Source organism: Gossypium hirsutum, chromosome D03 (genome assembly GCF_007990345.1).
Source record: "Gossypium hirsutum isolate 1008001.06 chromosome D03, Gossypium_hirsutum_v2.1, whole genome shotgun sequence".
In the NCBI taxonomy this organism is placed as follows: domain Eukaryota; kingdom Viridiplantae; phylum Streptophyta; class Magnoliopsida; order Malvales; family Malvaceae; genus Gossypium; species Gossypium hirsutum.
The window spans coordinates 37,659,415-37,682,777 of record NC_053439.1 but is presented as its reverse complement, the minus strand read 5'-3'; the positions used below and the strand labels follow the sequence as shown (position 1 = coordinate 37,682,777).

Sequence of the window (23,363 nt, the reverse complement as noted above, 5' to 3'; positions counted from 1 at the left end):
TATTAGATTTTACAATTATTATGTAGATTTAAAATATAATTGAATGCTAAAAATTTATTTAATTAGGTGGAACCATCCGGCAAGTTATACTCGATTACCTACCTCTCTTGAAGATATACGGCTAGTATGCCGGTACCCCGATCCGAAATAACACAGATATCAGGTTGGGGGCACAAATGCCTCTTTAACCTAGATAGAAAGAAATCCCAGTCATCAGCTGACTCCCCTGGTGTTATTGCAAACACAAGTGGAAGAATTCTCCCACTACCATCCTGTGCCACTGCTACCAATAGCCGATGGGTATATCTACCAAACATAAAGGTACCGTCAATTTGTACCAATGGCTTGCAGTATGGAAATACGTCTTGTCATTGCTTAAAGGTCCAAAACAGGCGTTTGAACACTTGACATCCACGTAGCAATCGACTGTTGTAGTACGCATGTTCCATTTGAAGGTCTGTTATGCAACCTAGGACGTATCTCTCTAGCACTTGACACCACTGCCATATTTCATTATATGAAGCGTCCCACCCACTATACATATTCTCCAACGCCTTCTGCTTAGCTATCCAAGCCTTGCGGTAAAAGGGCGTGTACCCCATTTGGCTACGAATATTAGCAATTAAGACCGGCACTGAAGTCTTTAGATCTGCCTTCAGCGTGGGTAGTATTAAGCTAGCTAACATAGCTGAATCCATCTTGGGAAGATCTTGTGAAATACCTATAAACGGAGTACATTAAATAATGCAAAATTACATAATAACAGTATTATTCAGAAACCCTAAATATTGTACCTGCAGCACATGTATGTGGACCTTTGTACTTTTTAATCTCCTACAACCCTATCCTTTTCCTCAACGATGCGTAGATTTTCCATGAACATGTACCGTCTTACACTGCACACTTCACCTCAAACTTATCAGCTTTGGACTTAACGACGTGATAGTTAACGCCGTTATTGATGCTATGTTGTTTCAAAGCACCAATAAAACTATCCTTATTGGAAAATTGATTACCAACTTCAAATTCACCCAAATCCAGTACCGAACTTGTACGATCACGCAACCGGTGTGGTAAATCTGGAAACTCCAACGCATCATCTGTAGACAGATCAACATTATGCATGTGGGCTGGAGGTGAGTATGCTCTGAATTGTGGATCTTCTTCTTCATCTGACCCCCTTCAACATCTTCAGGTTCAGTTGGAATAGGTTCCGGTTCAGAGAATAATGCAACTTCTGCACCATCGGGCCCGGGCTCTTGAGGTGGATCCACATCGGAGTCATCTTCTAACCCACCATCATTTGCAACGTACGAGGTCCCCTCACCGGTGGACGTCGTAAGGAGTACATCATCCCTTCTTCTGGGCGTTTCATAACGTCCCCAATTGGATGTAGATTGCCAACCACTAGAGGTTGATGTCGTTCCCCAGTACGTATTTCCAGCATCAAACATCGACCCACCGAGGTGCATGTCTCATCCACCGACAGAGTATCGTGCAGGGGTTGTGTATTCCACACCACTACCAAACATGGGCTGTTCCGTGTTTTGTAACCCACTAACTGAGTGTCGGGCAGGGGTCGCGTATACCTCTCGAACACCAGTCACAAGTGCATCATTTGGCGATGTAAATTGTACATATAACTTAATATAGGGTGCTCTACTAGCGAGATGAGTCTGCACCATTGCCTCCAAGCTACGATCACATTTTATGTCGAACGAGTCATATGTCACCGGATCAACTGAAGAACAAAATTGATACGTAATAGACAAAACTTTCATTGGTGTCGTTCCGAATATTTTACGCCTAATTCTTTTACGAAGTTCTATCAAATCTATGTTCTGGTTAAAAACCAGTCGCACTGTATTTTTTGATAAAAACCATTATAGTAAATAACAACACTAATACGTTCACTCATCTTCAATTTCTATCCTTCTTAGCTTGTCTAAATTTTTTTTGCTGTAACTTATGCAATCTGAGAAAAAAATTTGCATCATTTATAGCATCAGGCCAAACATGCGCTACTGTAGCAAAAGCGCGTCTAGTGGGAGCTTCTTTCAGTACTTCTGGTGACAAAGCATCCTGCTTAAAGCATTTTTGACACTATTTGGTCAGAAACGTCTACTCGAAATTATTTTTTCAGGAGCTACTGTAGCAAAAGCGCGTCCAGGTGGGAGCTTTTTTCAGTACTTCTGCTGACAAAGCATCTTGCTTAAAACGTTTTTGACACTATTTGCTCAGAAAAGTCTACTCGAAATTATTTTTTCAAGAGCTACTGTAGCAAAAGTGCATCCACGTGGGAGCTTCTTTAAATTAACAAATAATTTAATTAAGTAACCCTAAACCCCAAACCCTAATTTATTTGAGTTTTTACTTAAAAACCCTAAACACTAAACCTTAATCTAATTTTATAAAAATTTATAATTAATTTACTCAAGTAACCTTGAACCCTAATTTATTTGATTTTTCCTTAAAAACCCTTAACTCTAAACCCTAATCTAATTTTTTAAAAAAATCAATTAAATTACTCAAGTATCCCTAAACCCTAATTTAATTTATTTTTTCTTAAAAACAATAAACACGAAACCTAATCCAATTTTGAAAAAATTATAATTAAAAACCCTATATCCTAATCCCTTATTTATTTAATTTTTTCTCTAAAACCCTAAACTTAAAAACACTAAAACCCTAACTCTAACCTTAACCCTAACCCTAAACCAATAACTCAAAATCCTAATCACAGGAGACACGGGCAAAACGCATCATTGAGGAAGCGTTTTGCCTACTTGGACATAAAGCGCGCCTTTAAGGGAGCGATTTCTGTCCATGTAGGCAAAATGTTTCCTCAGGGACGCGTTTTCCTGCCAAGTCCCTTGACATCGCTCTGACGTGGATGCGCTTTCGAGAAAATAGGACCATTCCGGTAAATAATTATTTACCGGGCCCATTTCGATCAATTTTTTAAAAAACGTACTTTTATATGTAATTTGCCCGTTAAATTCCAATTAATTAGTGTTGTGAGGTAAATTTAATTGTAGTAAAAAGAAGACATGAAATTGCGTGTGGAGTCAGAGTCACTGACAGAACACTGATTATAAGTTGAAGAGTTGAAGCAAATTGGGAAATAGACCCAAGGAAAGACAGTAAGGCGAATCCAAAGAGATTTAGATTCTCTTTTTCTTTCTTTGGGTTTTCTCTCTACAAAACCCTATTTAAATACAAGGCTATAGCAACCTCCTTTCTCCCATGCAGATTGTCTCCCTCTCCACTACCTTTCACCTTTCTTGACTTTTTGAGTTTCGCTCTGTCTCTTCTTCCATAACTTGTTTCCTTCCCCACCATTTCTTTCTGTTCCTTAACTTCTTCTCTTCTTATTATTCTTTTGCATTTGCAGTTGCACCCCCACTTTCATTTCATCACCCTTTCTAATATACTAATTAAGAAAACATGTCTAGCAGAAGGTCAAGATCAAGGCAATCAAGTGGTTCAAGAATAACTGATGATCAGATCTATGATCTTGTTTCCAAATTGCAGCAACTTCTCCCTGAGGTTCGAAACAGGCACTCTGATAAGGTATATATGTTTTGCCCTATTTTCTTTTTTCTAAAATTCGGAGCTTCATTCACTTTCTTTGAAGAAGGTAATATTGAATTCAAATTTATAACCCTTTTTCTTGTACTCAAGCCTTAGATTAGGACTTCTTTTGTATAAGAAAATTAATAAAATCGACATCTAATAAGTTTCGCGTTGGAATATGTAAAATTTATTAAGATGAGTAAAAGAAAAAAGGTTGTTTTGGATTTGATTTATTGGTGCAAGAGGACGTGAATTCGAGAAGTTCGTTCATTTATTTATTTAAGATTTAAAAGCTAAAAAAGATTCATAAGTAATTCTAGACATTATATAACAATAACATTATAATATTATCTAATATATAATGATGGTTGATAGGTATCAGCTGCGAAAGTGTTACAAGAGACTTGCAACTACATAAGAAGCTTGCATAGAGAAGTGGATGATCTTAGTGAGAGATTATCGGAGTTACTAGCAACAACCGACAGTGCCCAAGCTGCCGTCATCCGTAGTTTGCTTATGCAATAGATGAGTTAAATTAGGGTTAATAGGGTGTTCTAAGTAATTTAATTTTTGTCTTATCGCTTCGCATTTCTGTCTAAGTTATCCTTTGTTTATTTTTAGAGTTGTTAAGTAGGTAGCTAAGAACCTAGTTGAAGTTCAATGACTACATAATCAAGGAATTAAATAATATATATTTGTAATAATAGATCACTGATCTTGATCCACTCATCAAGCCTCTCTCAACGTGCAAACGTGATGAAGTCTCCCACTTCAAGGTACTATTAAACTCATTTTTGACATATCCAAAGCATAATATATTTCTTAACATCACACTATACTCTTTGGTCAGTCCAAGTACGAATTTGTTGAGAGAAACAGTTATAAATTTTAAAAAATTTAGTCATAAGCAATTAATAAATGATTCATTAGAGGTGAGTGTTTAATCGAATCGAATAAAAAAATTTCGAGTTAATTAAGTTAACGACTTATATTTTATTATCCTAACTTGATTTGAAATTTTTTAGAATTGAGTTGAGTCGAATTGGATGAAATTATTCGAGTTAAATTAAAAAATTAAACATGTCAAATTAAAATCTTGTTATAGTATAACTAATTCTATGTTAGAACACATAAATTTGAAATCATATATATTTGAAAATATTTTCAAAAAAAAATATTTAGAAGGATAAACTTGAATCATTAATTAATGTCTCAAAATTATTATTTTAATTTTTTATAAAAAAATTAACTTTCTTTATATATTCTTTAATTTTTTATTTATAATTTTTTTTTAAAATATAAATTGTTGAATTTTTATAAATATTTTAAATTTTTGAAAATTATTTTGTAATTTTTGTTAAGAGATATCACTTTGCTAATTTTCAAAATTGACAAGGACCAAAAGGGTTTTTACACCAATCTGTTATTTGAATTATTTGAATTGTAAAATTTAACTCGACTCAAACTTAAAACTCGAGTTGACTTGAATCAATAACATAAAATTCAATTGAGATTTGGTCGCCTATATTGGTAATTAGTTAACCATGGTAAAACATTTTGACGTGGAACTCTAATATTTATAAGCCACACTTTGAATTCCCTGATGAAAGTTAAAGATTATGTAGACCTATAGAAGCAATATTTAATTAACACAGATTCAAACCCTATCATTCTCCATTCTTTTTTTGTAAAATATTTTCATCTCACACTTTATATATAATAAAATCAATGGCGGATTTAAGTGCTTAACTCCCTTCGACTCTCAATAACCTTACTAAAAAGAAGATAAAAAGCTTTTGGATCATTAAAAAATTATAATTTAATCATCCTTAAAAATTAAATTATTGAAAAAATTGTTATCTCATAGTAGAAATTAAAAACGGATATCACAATATCAAAGAGTAAAATAAAAATATTAAAAGACTTGAAATAAATATTATTAAATTTATTAAATATTATTTACAATTATTTTGTTCCTCTTTCTAGTTTTAGGTTTTAGGTTTTGGATTTTAGATTTTAGGGTTAAGATTTTAAGTTTCAAATTACGGATTTGATGATTTAGATTTCGGGTTTCAAATTTTATTTTTTGTATTTATTTATGTTTAACGATTATAAGTAATATTTTTTTAAACCTTCAATATTTGTTGTTTTACATAAGTGGCGATGTGCCATCTTACTATTAACTAATGATGCATGATAATTATACGCCAACGATACATTAAATATTCTCTTGATATTGATTTTTTTACAAAAAAATTATCGAAAATTTTGTTATAGCTGTTAAATTATTCTATATGGCTTCAACTTTTTTGCAGGAGATAATAGGCAAACATATATTTAAATGGTGTACTTTAAAGTTTAAATACTAAACTATGTGAAGTGAAGTCCCCTATATATAGAGTAGCATATGCATATAGAAGTTGTTTGCAGAATGAGAAGCCAAAATGAATCCCAAAGGCATTTAAAAGTAAGATTTTAGTATAATCATATTTTAATGTTGGGGAGTATGGGTGCAATGTTTCTTGTTTTCATGGTATGTATGTATGGGTAGTCACTGCCTTACGCACTCAAATTATGCACAAAAGCTGCATGGGGATAAACAGCTTTGACTCTTGTGTTTGTCCTCCACTCCCTTTTATATATATAATATATTTATATTTTAAACATAAACTATGATGTATTCAACACTGAGCCCAGAATTTTTTATTTTCTCCACATAGGCTTTGCATAACCATAAACAACGTTTAGTATAACTTTGAGTTGTTGTATGGTCCTAAGAGACTACAATTTTGAGAATATGTTGCAAAACCTGGAAATGAAAAACCTGCGACAACTGAGAAGGAGAACGGCAAAGAGGCAGACACACCTATAATTAATAATAATTATATTTTTAAAAAATTAAAATATGATTGAATATATATAAATTAACTTGAATCAAGCTTAATATTATTATATTAAAAAATATTTATATAAATTTTTTAATAAAAAATATTTTATAGTACAAAATATAAATATTTTAATTATATAAAATATGAGTATTTGTTTAAATCTTGTTTAGCTTCATTTATCCCTAATTTCAATTCTAATGTGTCATTATTCACTCTCGTATATGTAATATATGTAATTTAAATTAAGTTTTAATTAGACATAAATTCATTATTAAATTTATATATGATATAACTTATTATAAAATAAATTTTGATTGTCCAAAGGAAATACTATTATAATATTTTGTAATAAATATATGTATGTTATGTCTTGTTTCACTAAAAACAACTTTTAAAAAATGATTCTAAAAAAATCTGTCACGGAAAATATTTTACCAGAATCATCTAAACATAAAAAATATCTATTTTTAAAAAAAAATTAATCTATTTTTCAAAAATAATTTTTCAAAAACAGTAAAATAAACGTAACCTAAGATACAATTTATGAAGCAACCTATTAATGTAAGTTATAATTGTAAGTATTGTTGTTGGACTAAAATGAGATTGATTGAATAAAGTATATGAGAGATGATTAGACATTGGAAGAGAAAGTATGAATAGATGTATTTTAATAAGGAAAATGTAGCTTGATAAATAATTATTGGATTAGGATGGTGGTGGATGAAATTAGTTTTTGGTGATGTTGTTTATTATTTTTAATTAAAGTTGGTGTTTGTAGGGGTGAAGTTAGAATAAATTTTTAGGGGAGGCTGGATGAAATTTTAATTTTTTTATAGTCTATATCTATATAATTTTTAAAAGATTAAATTGAATTTTTATAATTTTAGAAGGGGCCAAAGTACAACTTTATCTTTATTAATTAAATTTAAAAAATCTCAAATGCCTAAATAATAATTTTACATTTTAGGCGAGGCCGGGCACCTAGCACTCTCAGATTCGCCACTAGATGCTTATTTTTATTTTCTTGTAGTTTCATGATAAGACAAGAAATTTTTTGTTTGTTCAAGATTATGGTGGTGGATAGACTCATAATACCCAAGTCCAAAAGCAATTAGATTTAATTTTTATTAAAAACCATAACAAACCCAACCAAACAGACCTCCTGGATAAAAACTACCTTAAAATATTTGTTCTTTTCTATTAAAATAAAATTTCAATCTTTTATTAATAAAGTGAATGCAATTAAGTTATGATATTATTTAATTTAACCTTTGACATTTATTCTTTTTATAGTTAAATTTGAACTTTAGTATTTCAAGAAGAGTTAAATCGTTTTTTAACAGAAATGATGATTAAAACTTTAATTTTTTAACGATATTGGCATGACAATCAATATAGTAGTTTACATATTCTTCATGTTGTCATGACACTAGTTCTTATATACCATGTCGACAAATAAATTAAAAATTATAAAAAAAATATTCAAAAAAATAAAATAAATTAAGATTTGATTAAGACCAAATTAATTAATTCCACATTGGTATACTATCATATTAATTAATATTATTTTTATTATTATCACATAATAATACTAATAAATTATTATTATTGTAACCTCCCCAACTTAGCCTAGACGTTATACCTGAATTCGAAAGATTACATTAGTAACCAAAATGACCCGGTAAGCTATCGGAGTTTTTAAAACAGTCATATTAAAATATTTTTTTTGCTTTAGAAGAAAACTTAGTCTATTTAAAAAAAAAACTCCTGAGTTTATAAAAAACCAAATTAGATTAACTATCACTACACCAAAACAGGTTTTTAACGGCGTTTTTTTATGAGCGCCGCTAAAAGTATTTGCAGCATTTTTGAAAGCGCCGCAAAAAATGCCGTTGTTGTCCACGCCTTTAACGTTTGCGGCGTTTTTAGAAATAAACGCCGCTATAGACTATGACCTTTAGCGGCGCTTTTCCCACAAATGCCGCTATAGATCGGGACCTTTAGCGGCGCTTTTGCACAAACGCCGCTATAGATCAAGACCTTTAGCGGCGCTTTTTTCACAAACGCCGCTATATCTCAAAACCTTTAGCGGCACTTTTCCCACAAACGCCGCTATAGAACAAACCTTTAGCAACGCTTCTCGCAAAAACACCACTAAAAACATAACATTTAAAAAAATTATTTTAATCAAATAATATTTATTTTATGATAAATATTATATTATGTTTTATTTTTTAAATTTGAACTTTAAATATACTTTCAAGGATAAATACAAAAATATTATTTAAATTAAAATTTCTATGAAAATTTTAACTTTAAAACTAAATATAAAAATTAATGAATTTAGTTTTAGAATTTAAAATAATAAATTAATAAAACAATTAAAATTAAAAAGTTAGAATTCAAGATGTCGTAAATATTAAAGTAAAAATAAAAATTTAGAATCAAAACTAAAATAAATAATACATATGAGAAACAGACTGACTAGTTGAACCTGCCTATGACTATACACATCGCAAGAGAATTGAGTTGAAGCTCTATCAGCAACATCTTTAGTTTCATTGGCGCTGCAATTGGCACTCTTTTCCACCTCAAGATTGGAGGCAAAGTCTATGTCATTTAGGACTTCGGTGAAGAATCAGAAATTCCAGGGTCTGCACAAGGCTTTTGCACTTCTATTGCAGTTGAAAACCAAGGTATATCCTGTTTAGCATAGAGCAAAATGTAGGCTTCCTGAGACAGCACAGCTTCTTCTTCAACACAAGTAACCTACAAAAGACAGAACGTGACCATTATGCACTATTATTCTAAGTACCATCAAAATGTTACCGAGTATATTACAAGTTGACACTTAAATTTCAAACTTAGGATGGAAATTTGCAATATAAGTGAAATTATCAGATCCAAATGCTTGAAGAACAAGCAAAATATTTAAAGCAGTGGGGAAATAGAACCCTCTGTAAGGTATCCTTCATAAGCAAGAAACTTTCAACAAGAAACACATTGTATCCAGTTCAGAAACTGGATATGTTAGTAACTATCCTTAGTAAAAACCAGAATGCACATTAAAATGTGAACAAATTCATCAATGCTTACCCTTGAATCATTCATCTTATGCCATATATTAGGAGAGGATCGAATGTAGCAAACATAGTGTCCAGCAGTAGGTCTGAATCCGGAATGTTTTACAACTGCAAATAGTTGATACCTCAGTTCCTCCTATTGCAAAAAGGATAACAAATGAAACAAGTTCAATAATCATGCATTAAACATAAATTTTGCCTTGTCTAATATGCTCACAAAACCAATAATCATGAATTCAAAATCTTTTAGATTATTTGATAAATAAAATACTTTATCTTTCTTGCCAATAAAATAAAATAAAAAACAAGAATCAAATTAGTTCAACTCCAAGTCCTTAGTCAAATTTAATTAAACCTCAAGTTCTTTGTCAAAAGAAAAGAATATATATAAAAAACCAAGAAAACACATACCTAGTTTGATTGGCAAAACGTCGTTTTCTTTGGTAGGCGGCCATTGGGAAGATTAACAATTAATTAAGAAGATGAAAGAGATAGACCTTGAAGAGTTTTTGCAAGCAAATTGATTAAACTTCTTCTATGTTCAAATTTTTTGATATTCGATTCTTGTTTGTGCATATTGCAAATTGATTAAACTTCTTTTATGTCCCCATGGGAAATATTGTTCTTCATGATCTGTGAACAGAAGTACCATCAGTGATGATAATGTATAAAGAATTTTCCTGTATTGGCTTCTACTATATTACATATATTTTTACATTTAATTATATCATAAAAGACTTGACCAGATCGAGGTAGGCAAAAAGAACTAGCAACAGGGTAGTCACAGCAAAATTTATGAATGGTCACTGCAAACCAAACATGTAAATGCAATGCTACATCCGAATAAAGGTCATCCTGCAATTTAACATGTTCAAAACTAAAAATTAACTTAAAACTTCTAATTTAAGCAGAAGGTAATTAAAGTGGAGGTATTTCGTACCTTCCTAATCTAGAAAGCTCGGGTTCTTCCAATAGCATATCTTGCAATGGTTTTACTTTGACATTCTTTTCAATCCATGTATAGACAGGATACCAGACAAATTATCTATAAAAACTCGGAACCTGATGATAATAATAAATGTTTCTAAACAACGTAACTAAACCAATGGTACTTAAAGTATCCACTAAATGATAATAATAAATGTTTCTAAATAACGTAGCTAAACCAATGCTGTTCTATTTTCAGACAAACTCCATATACAGTATTGTGAAGAACAGGGACGAAGCCATGAACTTTGTATGAGGGAGCTAAAGCTAAAAAATTTTAGGAGTAGCCAAAAATATAATTTTTCCATTTATCCAAGGGGTAAAAGGCTTAAATTTACAATATTAATATTTAGGAGAGACTAAAAATGAAAATTTCCCATCCCAGCATCTCAGGCTTCATTCTTGGTGAAGAAACTACTAAGGATTAAGACACATTAATAGAGACAGTATAAATAATAGATAATACAGCTAAAAAGAGCATATTAATAGAGACAGTTTATTAAGACAACAATGAAATTCAATAAAGCTAGAACTGCACACCTATATACATTATCAATGGAAAGCAGCTTGTGGAAGACTGTAATCAGTGCCAACATATGTCACAACTAAGCTACCAGCATCGGGGTGGGGCCAACTCCTAGAAGTAGGAAACCTAAGTATAAATGTCCCAGGCTCTTGCAGGCCTCTGGAACCTTCATGGCTGGTGGCGGAGCAGAGGCGGTGGCTCAAATCACTTCGATTTCTTCCTTCTGCTTAGGGTTTTTAAAAACAAGTTCCCTCTTTTGGAAGATGATTAAAATTATAATTAAAAATCTATATGGAATAAATAACACCCAAAATTAGAAAATAAAGAGGAAAAATGGAACAGAAATAAAAGCGATAGGGATCTGAGTAATGAACACAACAAGATGAGACACACACAAATAAACAAACAAAATAATAATATTAAGTCTCGTATATTTTCCAGGGAAACAAACGGTAGTAGCGATTGCTGATTCGTAAGTAGATTGGAGAGGGTGAGATCCGACGAGGTCACTCTTAATGCCACGGAGAATGAATCGCAGCGCGTCGTTCTGGACTCCTCCAATTTTGTGCTGAATCGTCTATGGTGCCGCCATTTTCCTCTTCTTTCTTTCATTTTGTTTGCAAAGTTAGGGATTTTAGGGGGGGATTTGGGAAAAAATCAATGCCAACTTTTTGTAAAATGAATTTTGTGGCGTTTTTATAAAAAAAACGCCGTAAACACCGTAAAAATTATTTTATTTTGAACAAAATGATGTCGTTTAGTTTTGTTAAAAATCTTTTATTTTATCTGTTAAAAATTATTAGTTAAGTGATTTTATTTATTTATCAATGTTTTTTTAAATCTAATATTTAAATATATCAAATGTTTTAGATTAAATATTTTTAAATATAAAAGCATTAATTGATTGTATAAAATTTCATCATTCAACAAATCTCAAGTAAACCTTAAATCCTAACCATTTAATATATATAAAGTTTATCTATTATCTCTTAAATAATTTAAAGTATAATCATAATTTTAATTTATTAAAATTAATATTATCTCTTTTACAATTATATAAAAAATTATTTAATATATAAATTAAAAAATACTAATTAATCCAAACCCTAAACCTCTAACCCCTATCCCTTAAAACCTAAATTAAAAAACTAACTAATCTAAACCCTAAACCCTAACTCCACCCCTAAAACCCTAACCCATAAATCCCTAACTCTTAACCCTTAACCTATAACCCCTAACCCCAACCTCTAAACCTTAAATTCCAACCCTTAAACCTTAATCCCTAATCCATAATCCCTAAACCTTACACTATTATCTCCTAAACCGGCCTTAAATCTTAAATTAATCATATACCCTAAACCAAAAACCCTAAACTATAGTGATAATTAATTTAATATTTTAAAATTAATATTATCTCTTTTACGATTATATAATAAATTATTTAATATATAAATTAAAAAACAATCAGTACTGTACCCAAAAAATTTTAAAATTATTTTAAATAATAGTATTTTAATTTTTTCATTTTTAACAAATATTTTTCTATGTTTTTTATTTCAAATTATTTCTACGTATCATTATTTCAAATTTATCCATTTTTAACAAATATTCAATTAAAAATAAATTAAATTTTAATTAATATAAATAAACCAATTAAATAGTAAATAGACAAATAAAATGTTTTTGCGGCACTTTTTCAAAAACGCCGCTAAAGCCCCGAGCATTAGCGGCGCTTCTTGAAAAACGTTGCTAAAACCCCGAGCATTAGCGGCGCTTCTTGGAAAACGCCGCTAAAGCCCCAAGCATTAGCGGCACTTTTTCAAAAACGCCGCTAAAACCCCGAGCATTAGCTGCGCTTCTTGAAAAACACCGCTAAAGCCCCGAGCATTAGCGACGCTTTCTCAAAAACGCCGCTAAAGCCTCGAAAGGTCAGGGCTTAGGTTTTTTACAGCGTTTTTCCAAAAAACGCAGCTAATGCTCATTTTTAGCGGCGCTCTCCTGGAAGTGCCGCTATTCTCGATCTTTAGCGGCGTTTTACGTAAAGCACCGCTAATGCTCAATTTTTAGCGACGTTTTTTGTCCAAACGCCGCTAAAAATGCCGCTAAAAGTCTATTTTGGTGTAGTGTATCCTATGTAATGGTGACTACTTTTCTTTAAAAAAAACCTAGTTAATTTCCCCTTTATTTATTTATCAAAATTCAGTTATAACCTAGCAGTGAAAAAGTGTTTATTCAATTTAGTTTTAATTAAGTTAAATCAGAATTATTTAATGCATAACCAAATCTAATTCCATGTTCATTATTTTAAATTCAAATTAAAAACATGCATGCTAAATAAACCCTTGAATCCCATGCCACAATATAAATAAAACATTACAGTTCCGAAATAACAGGAATTATAAAAATAAACCTAATAATACTTTCATATAAATAAATCGTTTCTGAGCCCTCTATATATCGTGTCCACGTCCTAACCTGGTAGGTTATTTATAGAGATGGAAATAAAAGAGGAGTGACTTATGAAGCTAAGCGTGAGTTCCACAAAAAAAATCAGTGCAGAATCATAAACCAATCATACATAATAACAATTTCTAGTACAGTAACAATCATATAGTATAACAGAAATTGACAATTCATTTGAGCATGCCTATACTAATGATGCAAAGCAATTTCAGTTTAACAGAAAAAAAAAGGTTCTACCCCATCGCTACACTCCACAGTAAGAATCCCCTAGAAATCTTATATCTCAGACACTCCAATTTGTGGATGAACCACCAGTGTTGCAGCTTAATATGTTGTCAGTAGTTGTGAATACACAACGGGTTTGCAATTAAAAGTTGCTAGTAAAATTGTGGTTGAACAACCAGTGTTTGCAGGTTAATTGCTCTTTCGTAATTTGATATGTCAAATTAGACTTTCTCGGTGTACTTAAAGAGTTCATTCTCAAGCAAAGGAGCGTCTTTTTCATGGTTTTTCGTAATTTATAAATTTTAAGTTAATAAGTGTAAATGCCTCGTTTTTACTCATTTTGAGACTCGATTTGGAAAATATTGCCATTGGGGGCCCTAACCTGTGGTTGAGTGGTGTAGGGACGTGTTGGAGGTTGAAAAAAAGCCAAAACGACACCAAAAGAGAGGGTATTGTGATATCTTTGATGCGGGTATCGCGATATCCAAACCTTGGTGTAACGACCCGATAGTCAGGGGTGTCGGAAGTGCATTCCCAGGACTCTGTTCACATAAATTGGACTCGTAAATAATTATTAAAAATATTTACGAAGTTAGTTGAGTAGTTAATTAGATTTTGGTTAAGTGAATTTGCATGATTTATAAGTTGTTAAGGTGTATGGATCAAATTGCATAAGTATTAGAAGTTTAATTATAGATTAAAAATTAATTAAAGGGACTAAAGAAATAATTATACCCTTGTTCCATTAAGTGGACAACATTAATGATGATTATATATATATGTTAACTTATTATATATTATATGTTATATTATATAATAAGAAATATATATGTATATATGTTATAATATTAATAATAATAAAAGAAAGAATAAAGAAAAATAAATAGAAAGGCATGCAAAAATTTGACAAAGAAAATAAAGGGAGAAAGGAGAAAGAAACGCACGACTAAGGTTATCTAAGTTTCCAAACTTTAATGGGTTAGTTAATTTAGTTCATTTTCTTGTAATTTTTATATTTTTGGAATTTCGATTTTTAGTACCACCCGAATCATGTTGTAATTTTAGCATTGATTAAAATTTTAAATGTTGTTAATGTTGAATAGTTTTAGTATTAGGGGTTAAATTGATAGATTTTTAAGCTAGAAATGGAAATGAATTAAATTGTAGAACAAATTATAAGTTTTGAGTAATAGGGACTAAATTGTGAAAAATTCAAAATTTAAGGTTTTAATTGGAAATAGAGAGCTAAATTTAGCTTAAAGAGAAATTAGTATAAAAATATAGGATTAAATGTGAAGAATAATAATTAGTCTCAGTTTAGGGACTAACTTGGAATTTAAGCAAATATTGAGTAAAAATTGAAATATTCAATATGAAATTGAATTGTGTTGTATTGATGTACTTTAATTGTTTTAATTCTGTAGCTAACGTCGTATCAGAATCCTCGACTAAAACATAGAAGGATAAAATCGACATCGAATAGCTCGGAATCCACAGTTTGTATTTTGATTTAATGCATATGGTAAATTGTTGAGGTGAGTATTTTGGCACTTTGATAGTGAATTGAAATTATAGTTGATTGAAATGAATTGAATTGGTATATACATTATGAATGTAATGATTATTTGAATTGAAATGAATGAATGTGTAAATGTGATAACGTGTAAATATGATAATTGGATATTGGTTGTATTTGAAAAGTGAAATGAAACCCTATTAATTGTATCGAGCTGAGTCGAATATAGATGTCATGCCATAGGATAGGAAAAGTTTAGGGATTTCTTCAACTTCGAGTCGATGAGGCACTAGGCTCCAATTTGCTTCAGTTTAACCGATGAGACACTGGGTGTCAATTTATATAGCGCTAGGTGCAGTTATTACTTCGGATTTATCCGATGAGGCACTGGGTGCCAAACTGGTGTGTTGGTTGGATCCGTGTGTCTATCTGAGTCGTGTTAATAGGGGTAAATAAATAATAAAGTTCTATAATTGATATTGAAATGGCATGGCATGTAAAATGGAAATAAGATAATGGATGGAAAATGAAATGTGAAATATGTTGTGAACAAATGGAATATATGAGTTATGTACTCATGAATTGAATATGGAATGGATAATGCCATTGTTTAAATGAAATGTGGATTGATATATGAAAAGCTATTTACATAGCAAGTGATGTGAATTGAGATATTTGAAATGATGGTATCATTATGCATTCTTGTATAATGATGGTATATGGTAATTGTAAGCTTAGACAATAGTATGTTCATATAATTCAAATTATGCATTCTTGTATCATTATGTCTTTTATTGTTTGGATTATAGAAATATCACTGAGTTTTACTCAGCGTACGGTTTTGTTTTCCGTGCGCAGGTTAGGTACTTCTCTTTTGATCACCAATTCAGCATCCAAAAACGATCCCGATCTCAAATGTGGTGATGTTTTATCTTTTGTAATGGCATATACCTAGGACGTGTTTGGTTTTTAATGAATTTGGTATATGTGATGTAATTAATTTTATGTATGATGTTGGTTTGGTATATATATATAAACATATGTTTGCGTTTGAAGCCATAATTTGGGCATATTGGTTTGACCCTAGGATTGTTAGGTGTATGTGAAATTAATATTGATGTTTAGGTGGTTATAAACTAGGCTAAATGAAGTGATTTTGGTATGTTTTAAAATTTGATTTGAATGATGCATTGATGATATGTTTTAATGATGTAAATGTGGTACCAATGAGGATAAATTGGTTAGGCACCTAGGATAATTGTTTTGGCATGCTTTGAGTGTGTTTGATCGTGTTTTGAATAGGTTAAACAAATGGTTTTTGTGTTGCTTAATGCCAAGAAAGTAGGAAATGATAAACTTGTTGTTTAAGGCACATTTTAGGTCCACATGGCCAGACACACGAGCCTGTGACTTGGCCGTGTGAGACACACGGCTAGCACACAGGCGTACGAGGCCATTTCAAGAGTTTACACAGCCTGACACACGGGCTGTAGCTTGGCCGTGTAACCCAAGTTAGAGAGTTACACAGGCACGGACACGGGCTGGGACACGACTGTATGTCCCTACTTTGAATGTCCACATGGCCTGGCCACACGGCAGTGTGACCCATGTAGTTGAATTTTTCTAAATTTTTCCTAAAATTTTCAAATGTTCCCAATTTAGTCCCGAAACACTTTTAAAGTGATTTTAAGGCCTACTCGAATAAGGGATGATATGCTTGTGTAATATTGGATTATGCTATGTTCATTGAAATGTTTTGAAATGAATGATTTATGTTACGTTTATTTGGTAATGCTCTGTAACCCTATTCTGGCGACGGATACGGGTTAGGGGTGTTACACTTGGAATCCCAATAATTTCAACAGACTTGAAGATTGGAAACCATCCTTCAGTAGTATTGTGATATCCACTTTGGGTATCGCGATATCCACCTTCCAAGAAAACCCTCAACTTTGAAACTAACTGGGGCATCGCAATATCATCTTTTTGGGTATCGCGATACTGATGTCGCGAGGGGATAAAATTAGACAAAAAGGGTAATCTTTGTCCACCCGACGCACCAATCATACAAGGCCCGTGTAGGGGCAATTTTGGCACCAAAAATTCATCAGCCATCAACTTAAGACAACCAATTTCGGCTGAGGAGAGGGATATACACACATTAGTTTAGTTTTAGCCTCAGTTTTTTCGCAGCTTTTTCTAGGGTTTATATTTTTTTCTTCTCTTTTCTTAGTTTTCTTAGTTTTAGAGTTTTTTTTTCTGCACTTTCTTCTTGTTCTTAGTGTTGTTATAGTTAGTTAAGTTAGTTATCACTGTAGTCTAGGTTTATTTGCACTTTCAGTCCCTATACTTTGGTTGTAATGACATTTCTAGCTTCAGTGTGATGTATTTTAGTTTCTTTTACTTTAAATCTATTAAAGTTTATTCTTTTTATGTTTATTGCTTTAGATTTTCTTGCTGAATGCTTTTCGTTTTATGTACTTTAAGCTTTCTTGCATAAAAATCTCATTTTTTATATTTTTCTTAAGTTTTACTTTAATAGCTTATTTGCTTTTCATTTCCATGGTTGTTAGTTGTATTTTTAGCATGAGTAGTTAAACCTTTAAAGGGGTTGGTTAATGGAGATGTGGTGAGTTGATTTTTGGATAAAAGGTCAAATCATAATAAATTGGATTAATTTGAATGAACCTAACAACTTAGGATTGACGACCATAAGCAAACATTTAGACAAGTGAGACCGAGAGGTAATCTTGTTGTGCACCAATTTATTAGTCCTGAATTACCCAGTGAGATCGAGAGATAAACTGGACTAATTTGTTTAATTTGGTAAAATTGGTATCGAGAAATAAAATTGAGTCACTTTAGTAATTTAAGTGATTTAAGTCCCCCATTCGAAGATCAGCGAACCACATCGAAGTCAACCGACCACTGTTAGTGATTTATTGGTTAATTTTGTAGTCTTGTACTCTTTACAATTTGCTCCCTAGAGTAGAGTATTTAATTTCCTTGCAACATTTTCTTATTACGATTTACTGTACTATAAATTCATACCAATAGCCATTTAGACTCTAAAGTGGATGTTGTTTATTACTCAATCGCCATCTCATTTGGGTTCAACCCCACGGAGTAAAACTGCACTTGTAGTAAAATCACACTTTAAATTTGCTTTATAAAATAGTTTGTTTACTGTGCACTAGCATGACGCGGTCATTAATACACTGCCAATAGTTTTGAATGCACAATGAGTTTGCAGATAAAAGTTGCTAGTAAGTTTGTGGGTAAACCACTAGTGTTTGCAGATAAACTACAAGTACTTCCTCCATTCAAAGCGTCTTACCCCATGCAATGCAGTATGACAAGCTAGTAATAGTAGACATGTTTAGCATGTATAGTAGCAGTAGACATGTACTCAGTTTTATCGATAATAGTAGTCAGGCTGACCATGCAATCGAAAACATAGTGGTAGAGTTACAGTAATAGTATATTAGTAGACCAATGACAGTAAACATTACCAATCATATATCATGCATATATAGTAATAATTTCGTCTTTCAAATCATGGATTTCAACATTAATCATAATATCATAGACTGAATTGAATGAGATAAAAAGCTAAAGATAGTTTGGGGACTATTTAGGGACTAAACCGAACAATTCATAAACTTCTGGGAAAAACTGTAAAATAGGGGGCATATGGCTGTGTGACAGGCCGTGTGCGATGCCATAAGCCATGTGGAGGGGTTACATGGTAATGTAGCTAGGTCGTGTAACAGACTGTGGCCGTGTAGAAAATTACAAGATTAAGTTACAGAGGGGACACGACCGTGTGGAAGGATCTTGGTGTCCTACACACCTTATAGAATTGGTATGATACGTTGTAGTGTTTACAGTCTCACTTCCGGATCAAACATAATTATGGGTGGTTTGACCACCAATTCAATACAGAACACCTCCTTCAATTCTTAACTTCCACCCCCATACAATTGCAGCATAGATAACAGACATATATATAATGCAGTTGCAAATAGGATCACACATTTATAATATCACAAGGTGCCGATATCATTAATATCTAACTCATACCGATGTTTAGAATAAACTAATATTCATGATTAACTAGCTCATACAATTCAGTTCAATTCATACTCATCCTGCAGATAGTTTACTCCCGCCTTGCACATCAACTGCAACAGTAACAGAAGTTTGGCATCTAGGCTCACACACCCGTGTGGCTCCACACGGCCTGACACATGCCCGTGTGCCTTGTCCGTGTGTCTCAAATCTGAAGTCAGTGAGTTACATGGCCTGGACACACGCCCTTGTGTCTTACTCGTGTAACTCCAATCTGAAGTTAGAGAGTTACAAGGCTTAGACACACGCCCGTGTGTCTTGCCTGTATGACTCAAATTTGAAATCAGAGAGTTACACGGGCTAGGCACACGCATGTTTTTCGGCCCGTGTGACCCTTGTATCTCACTTCCCACACACGGTCTAACACATACCCATGTGATCCCAAATCCAAAGTCAGTGAGTCACACGCTCCATCACACATCCTGCACACATGCCTGTGTGCCATTGACAGTCTTGTTTCTAACAAAGAAAAATACAAAAAAAGAAGGGGTTTCAATATCGACTTACTACATGACGTTGTAGAAGCACCACAATGTAAATTCCAAGCCTAAAACAAGTTCTAACATCCAATTCACTAAAACATTCGTAAATACGCAATTAACAACAACCAATTTTTTGTCGAAACCTTTGACTCACCTTACAAAATGAATGGAAGCCTACAATTCCTAGTACACGCTTGATTTCTAGGTAAAAGGAGAAGCGTTAGGCGTCTCTTGAGTCCCTCCTAGCGCATCGGAACACAATGAACAACAAAATTAACAATAACTCAGAATTTTGATGATTTTTCCCTAATTCACACAACAATAATATAACAAAACAATCGACCCAATTTACCTTAAAGTGCACCGAAGTAAACAATATCGTGACTCAACGTAGCAATTACACAGGATGGATAGAACAAAATGAAAATTTTGAGATGAACGTAAACAAATAAAAAAATGGGATGAAATGAAAAAGAAACATCTAAAGAATATTAAAGGGAAGGAACATTTAAAATTCAGATCAGTTTTACGGAAAAATGAAAAACATAAATCCTTATTGCACACGCAGAGACTCAAACACGGAACTAGAGAATAGGCAGTTGCTTAACCAGTGAACCAACAAGCTCATTCTTGACACAAAAAGGCACATGATTAAACTTAAGCAAGGAAACCTATGCTAAAGGTTCAAATAAAGAAATTAACAAAATCCCAAAATTAAAGCAACTCGAACCTCAGACCTCAAGTAAGCAAACATAACACGCAACCACAAAAGCATACATATATTGATCGACACAACTTAATAATAGAACTCAAATGTTGGGCGTTATATATACCTGATAAATTAGATGGCGGAACAGAGAGAACCAGTACCGATATTACCGTAGTTAGGTTATAGGAAGTTTAAGGAGAAGTATTGTATGGAACTGCATAACAATCAGAGTTTCGCAGCGAAGCATGATGGTTGTTTTGAAAAGAGGAATAACGAATTTTATGGTTAAGCAATTGATGTGCCAGCAGGAAAATTTAGAGGACAAAATTTTTTTAAGGAGGGGAGAATCGTCACGCCCCAAAATATAGGGGGTTAGTTGTAAGGAACAAACATGAAATGAGCATCAGACTTTATGGTTAAGTGTAATTCCCCTATCCTAGAGGTCCTAGGTTCAAGCCTCCTTCCTTCCATTTTTTTTCTTAAAATTTTTAGCAACCTAGGATAAAAACCACACTAAAACAAATATTAATTGGAGTGAAAATTGAATAAGAAATAGGCTTAGGCCTAATGGTTAACATGCCACTCTTCCTTCTTAGACACTTAAGTTCAAACCACACCTTTCCTCTCCCACTTTCCTTTTAATTTTGCCCAAAATTTAGGAAAATTACCCTTGCCACCCCTAAGGTTTACAAACCCTAGCTATTTAGTCATTCCTACTCATATTTGGATTAGAATAATATTCTTTTTCATAATTCTAGTAAAATTTCTCTTCATCCTCTATTTATTTTCTTTCTATTTTCTTTTCCTCCTCTTTTCTCTCATAATTACAGCACATTTCCATCCTTGAACTATTGATTATTTTCTTTCTCGTATCAAATCAACCCTGTTTCTTGAATTCTTAACGGTGTTAGAATTGTCATCAAGTAGCATCCTTAATTTTTGTCAAAAATCGATAAGTACATCTCAACCCCTATGATTAAATCTCGAAATTTCGTAGTACTTCTATCCAATGGTAATTTTTTATTCAAGCTAATAAATCTTTTACAATCTTTTGTGATTTTTGTTGAATTTTTCCATTAATCTCGTTAAATCTTGAAAAAAATTGTTAATTCATGTGAATATATTGTTTGAAGGACTTGCTTTAGGTACGTTAGATCAGATTTGAACGCAAGAGACGATGTTTGGGCTTTCGGTGAAAGGTGTGTATTCTTTTTCAGGTGAATCGGGGAAAATTGTGCCTAGGATTAGGGCTACACGGGCGTGTAGACCACACGACCCTCCTCGTGGCCATGTGCCATAGAAACCCTAGTGTAGTTTGTGCACATAACCTACCATACGGTTGTGTCTCTCCCATATGTTATGTTTGCATTTTCCACACGGCCGTGTAACCTCTCCACACGATCTATAGCACCCCACACGACCAAGCCACATGATCATGTCCCTTTGTTTTTCAGATTTTACAGTTTTGCTCAGAAATCTTATGATTTGTTCAATTTTGTCATTGAATGGTTTTCGAACTATTTTTAGTATTTTATTTTATTCAATTAAGTTCCTAATAATATGAATAATGTTGGAATCCATGATCTAATTGACTAAATTATTATTGAATATGTTTGATATAAGAACATTACTTGTTTACTACCACTCTAATTCTGATTAACTACTATCGTTAAGTCGAATACACATTAAGCAAGTTTATTGTTACTATTATGATATGTTATAAGCATGATAATTGCTATTCTATATACTTGTTATAAGCATGTTAATGCTGCTGTACTGATCTATTATAGCATGTCATGTTGCATTGCATGGGGTAGGACGATATGAACAGAGCAAGTGTTAGCTGCTTGTTTGCACCATTTAGTGGTTAATCCACATCATATTAACAACTTTTATCTGCACCAAATAGTGGTTTATCCACAATGAACTAGTCACTTTTATCTGCACTGATTAATGATTTATCTACATCGTACAAGTAGTTCATCTACAACGCTTAGTGGTTCATCCACACCGTGGTGTAAAGGTAGAGGAGTTTTAGGGAACTCCTACCATGGAGTGTAGTGGAGTTGGGTAAGACCTATCCTGATAAATTGAAATTGCATTGAATTCATAAGCATTTACATGGCTATAACACTAAGATATTATGTTGATGAATTGTTCTGCACTTCTGATATTCTATATTGCTATCCAATTGCGATTTATTCTATGAGTTGATATTCTGAATGCTTTGTCCACTGTTTGCATTGGTTTTCTTGTGATTGAATTCACATTGAGCTTCATAGGTCAATCTCCTATTTTATTTTCATCTTTATAGATAACTCACCAGATTAGGACGTGAACTTGACATACGGAGGACTTGGCTCGAATTGACTTTTTTTTACTATAAAAGTAGTTTAGATTGATTATTTGAAATTCTGTTAATTTGGCAACTGTATCGCTTTATTTGAATTGTGGCATGAGACATTTATTTTGAGTTTATTTAGCATGCATGTTATTTAATATGAATTTAGGATAACGAAACATGGATGTAGAATTAATTTAGCTTCAAACTATTCTGATTTTACTTATTTGAAACTAAGTCAAATATTTTGTTTCCGCTGCTACACTATAATAAAAATTTCGAGTAATAAATAAATTAGGAATTAGCTAAGTATTCAAAGGAAATCACCGCTACAAGAAAAATGTTAAACTTAATCAGTTTTATTTAATTTGTGAGTTTTTCTAAAAATAGACTATGTTTCTTCCAAAGATAAACAAATGTTTTAAAAACTCCGATA

At 32.4% G+C, this 23,363-nt stretch overlaps 1 protein-coding gene and 1 long non-coding RNA gene across 8 annotated transcripts; one reads left to right on the top strand and one right to left on the bottom strand.

Annotated features, from left to right (window-relative positions):
- Positions 1 to 3,141: 3,141 nt before the first annotated feature.
- Positions 3,142 to 4,287, top strand: LOC107950849 (transcription factor ILI6). The gene is made up of 2 exons (XM_016885789.2): positions 3,142 to 3,573; positions 3,952 to 4,287. Exons 1-2 carry the CDS (start codon positions 3,448 to 3,450, stop codon positions 4,099 to 4,101), a joined length of 276 nt encoding a protein of 91 aa, XP_016741278.1. The 5' UTR covers positions 3,142 to 3,447; the 3' UTR covers positions 4,102 to 4,287.
- A 4,585-nt stretch (positions 4,288 to 8,872) lies between these two features.
- Positions 8,873 to 11,757, bottom strand: LOC107949836 (uncharacterized). Of its 7 annotated transcripts, none has more exons than XR_005911325.1 (5): positions 11,075 to 11,728; positions 10,488 to 10,609; positions 9,959 to 10,402; positions 9,561 to 9,683; positions 8,873 to 9,233 (listed from the first exon to the last, which is right to left on the bottom strand). It is a non-coding gene; the product is annotated as an uncharacterized lncRNA (long non-coding RNA). The 7 variants fall into 7 exon arrangements; XR_001697930.2 differs by having other exon boundaries at positions 10,488 to 10,552; XR_001697929.2 differs by lacking the exon at positions 10,488 to 10,609 and having other exon boundaries at positions 9,959 to 10,180; positions 11,075 to 11,757.
- Positions 11,758 to 23,363: the final 11,606 nt, after the last annotated feature.

Excerpts from the sequence above, each read along its gene's own strand:
- LOC107950849 (XM_016885789.2), top strand. The coding sequence starts at position 3,448 with ATGTCTAGCAGAAGGTCAAGATCAAGGCAATCAAGTGGTTCAAGAATA. Across the intron at positions 3,574-3,951 it reads GAAACAGGCACTCTGATAAG|GTATCAGCTGCGAAAGTGTT; the intron begins GTATATATGTTT and ends GATGGTTGATAG.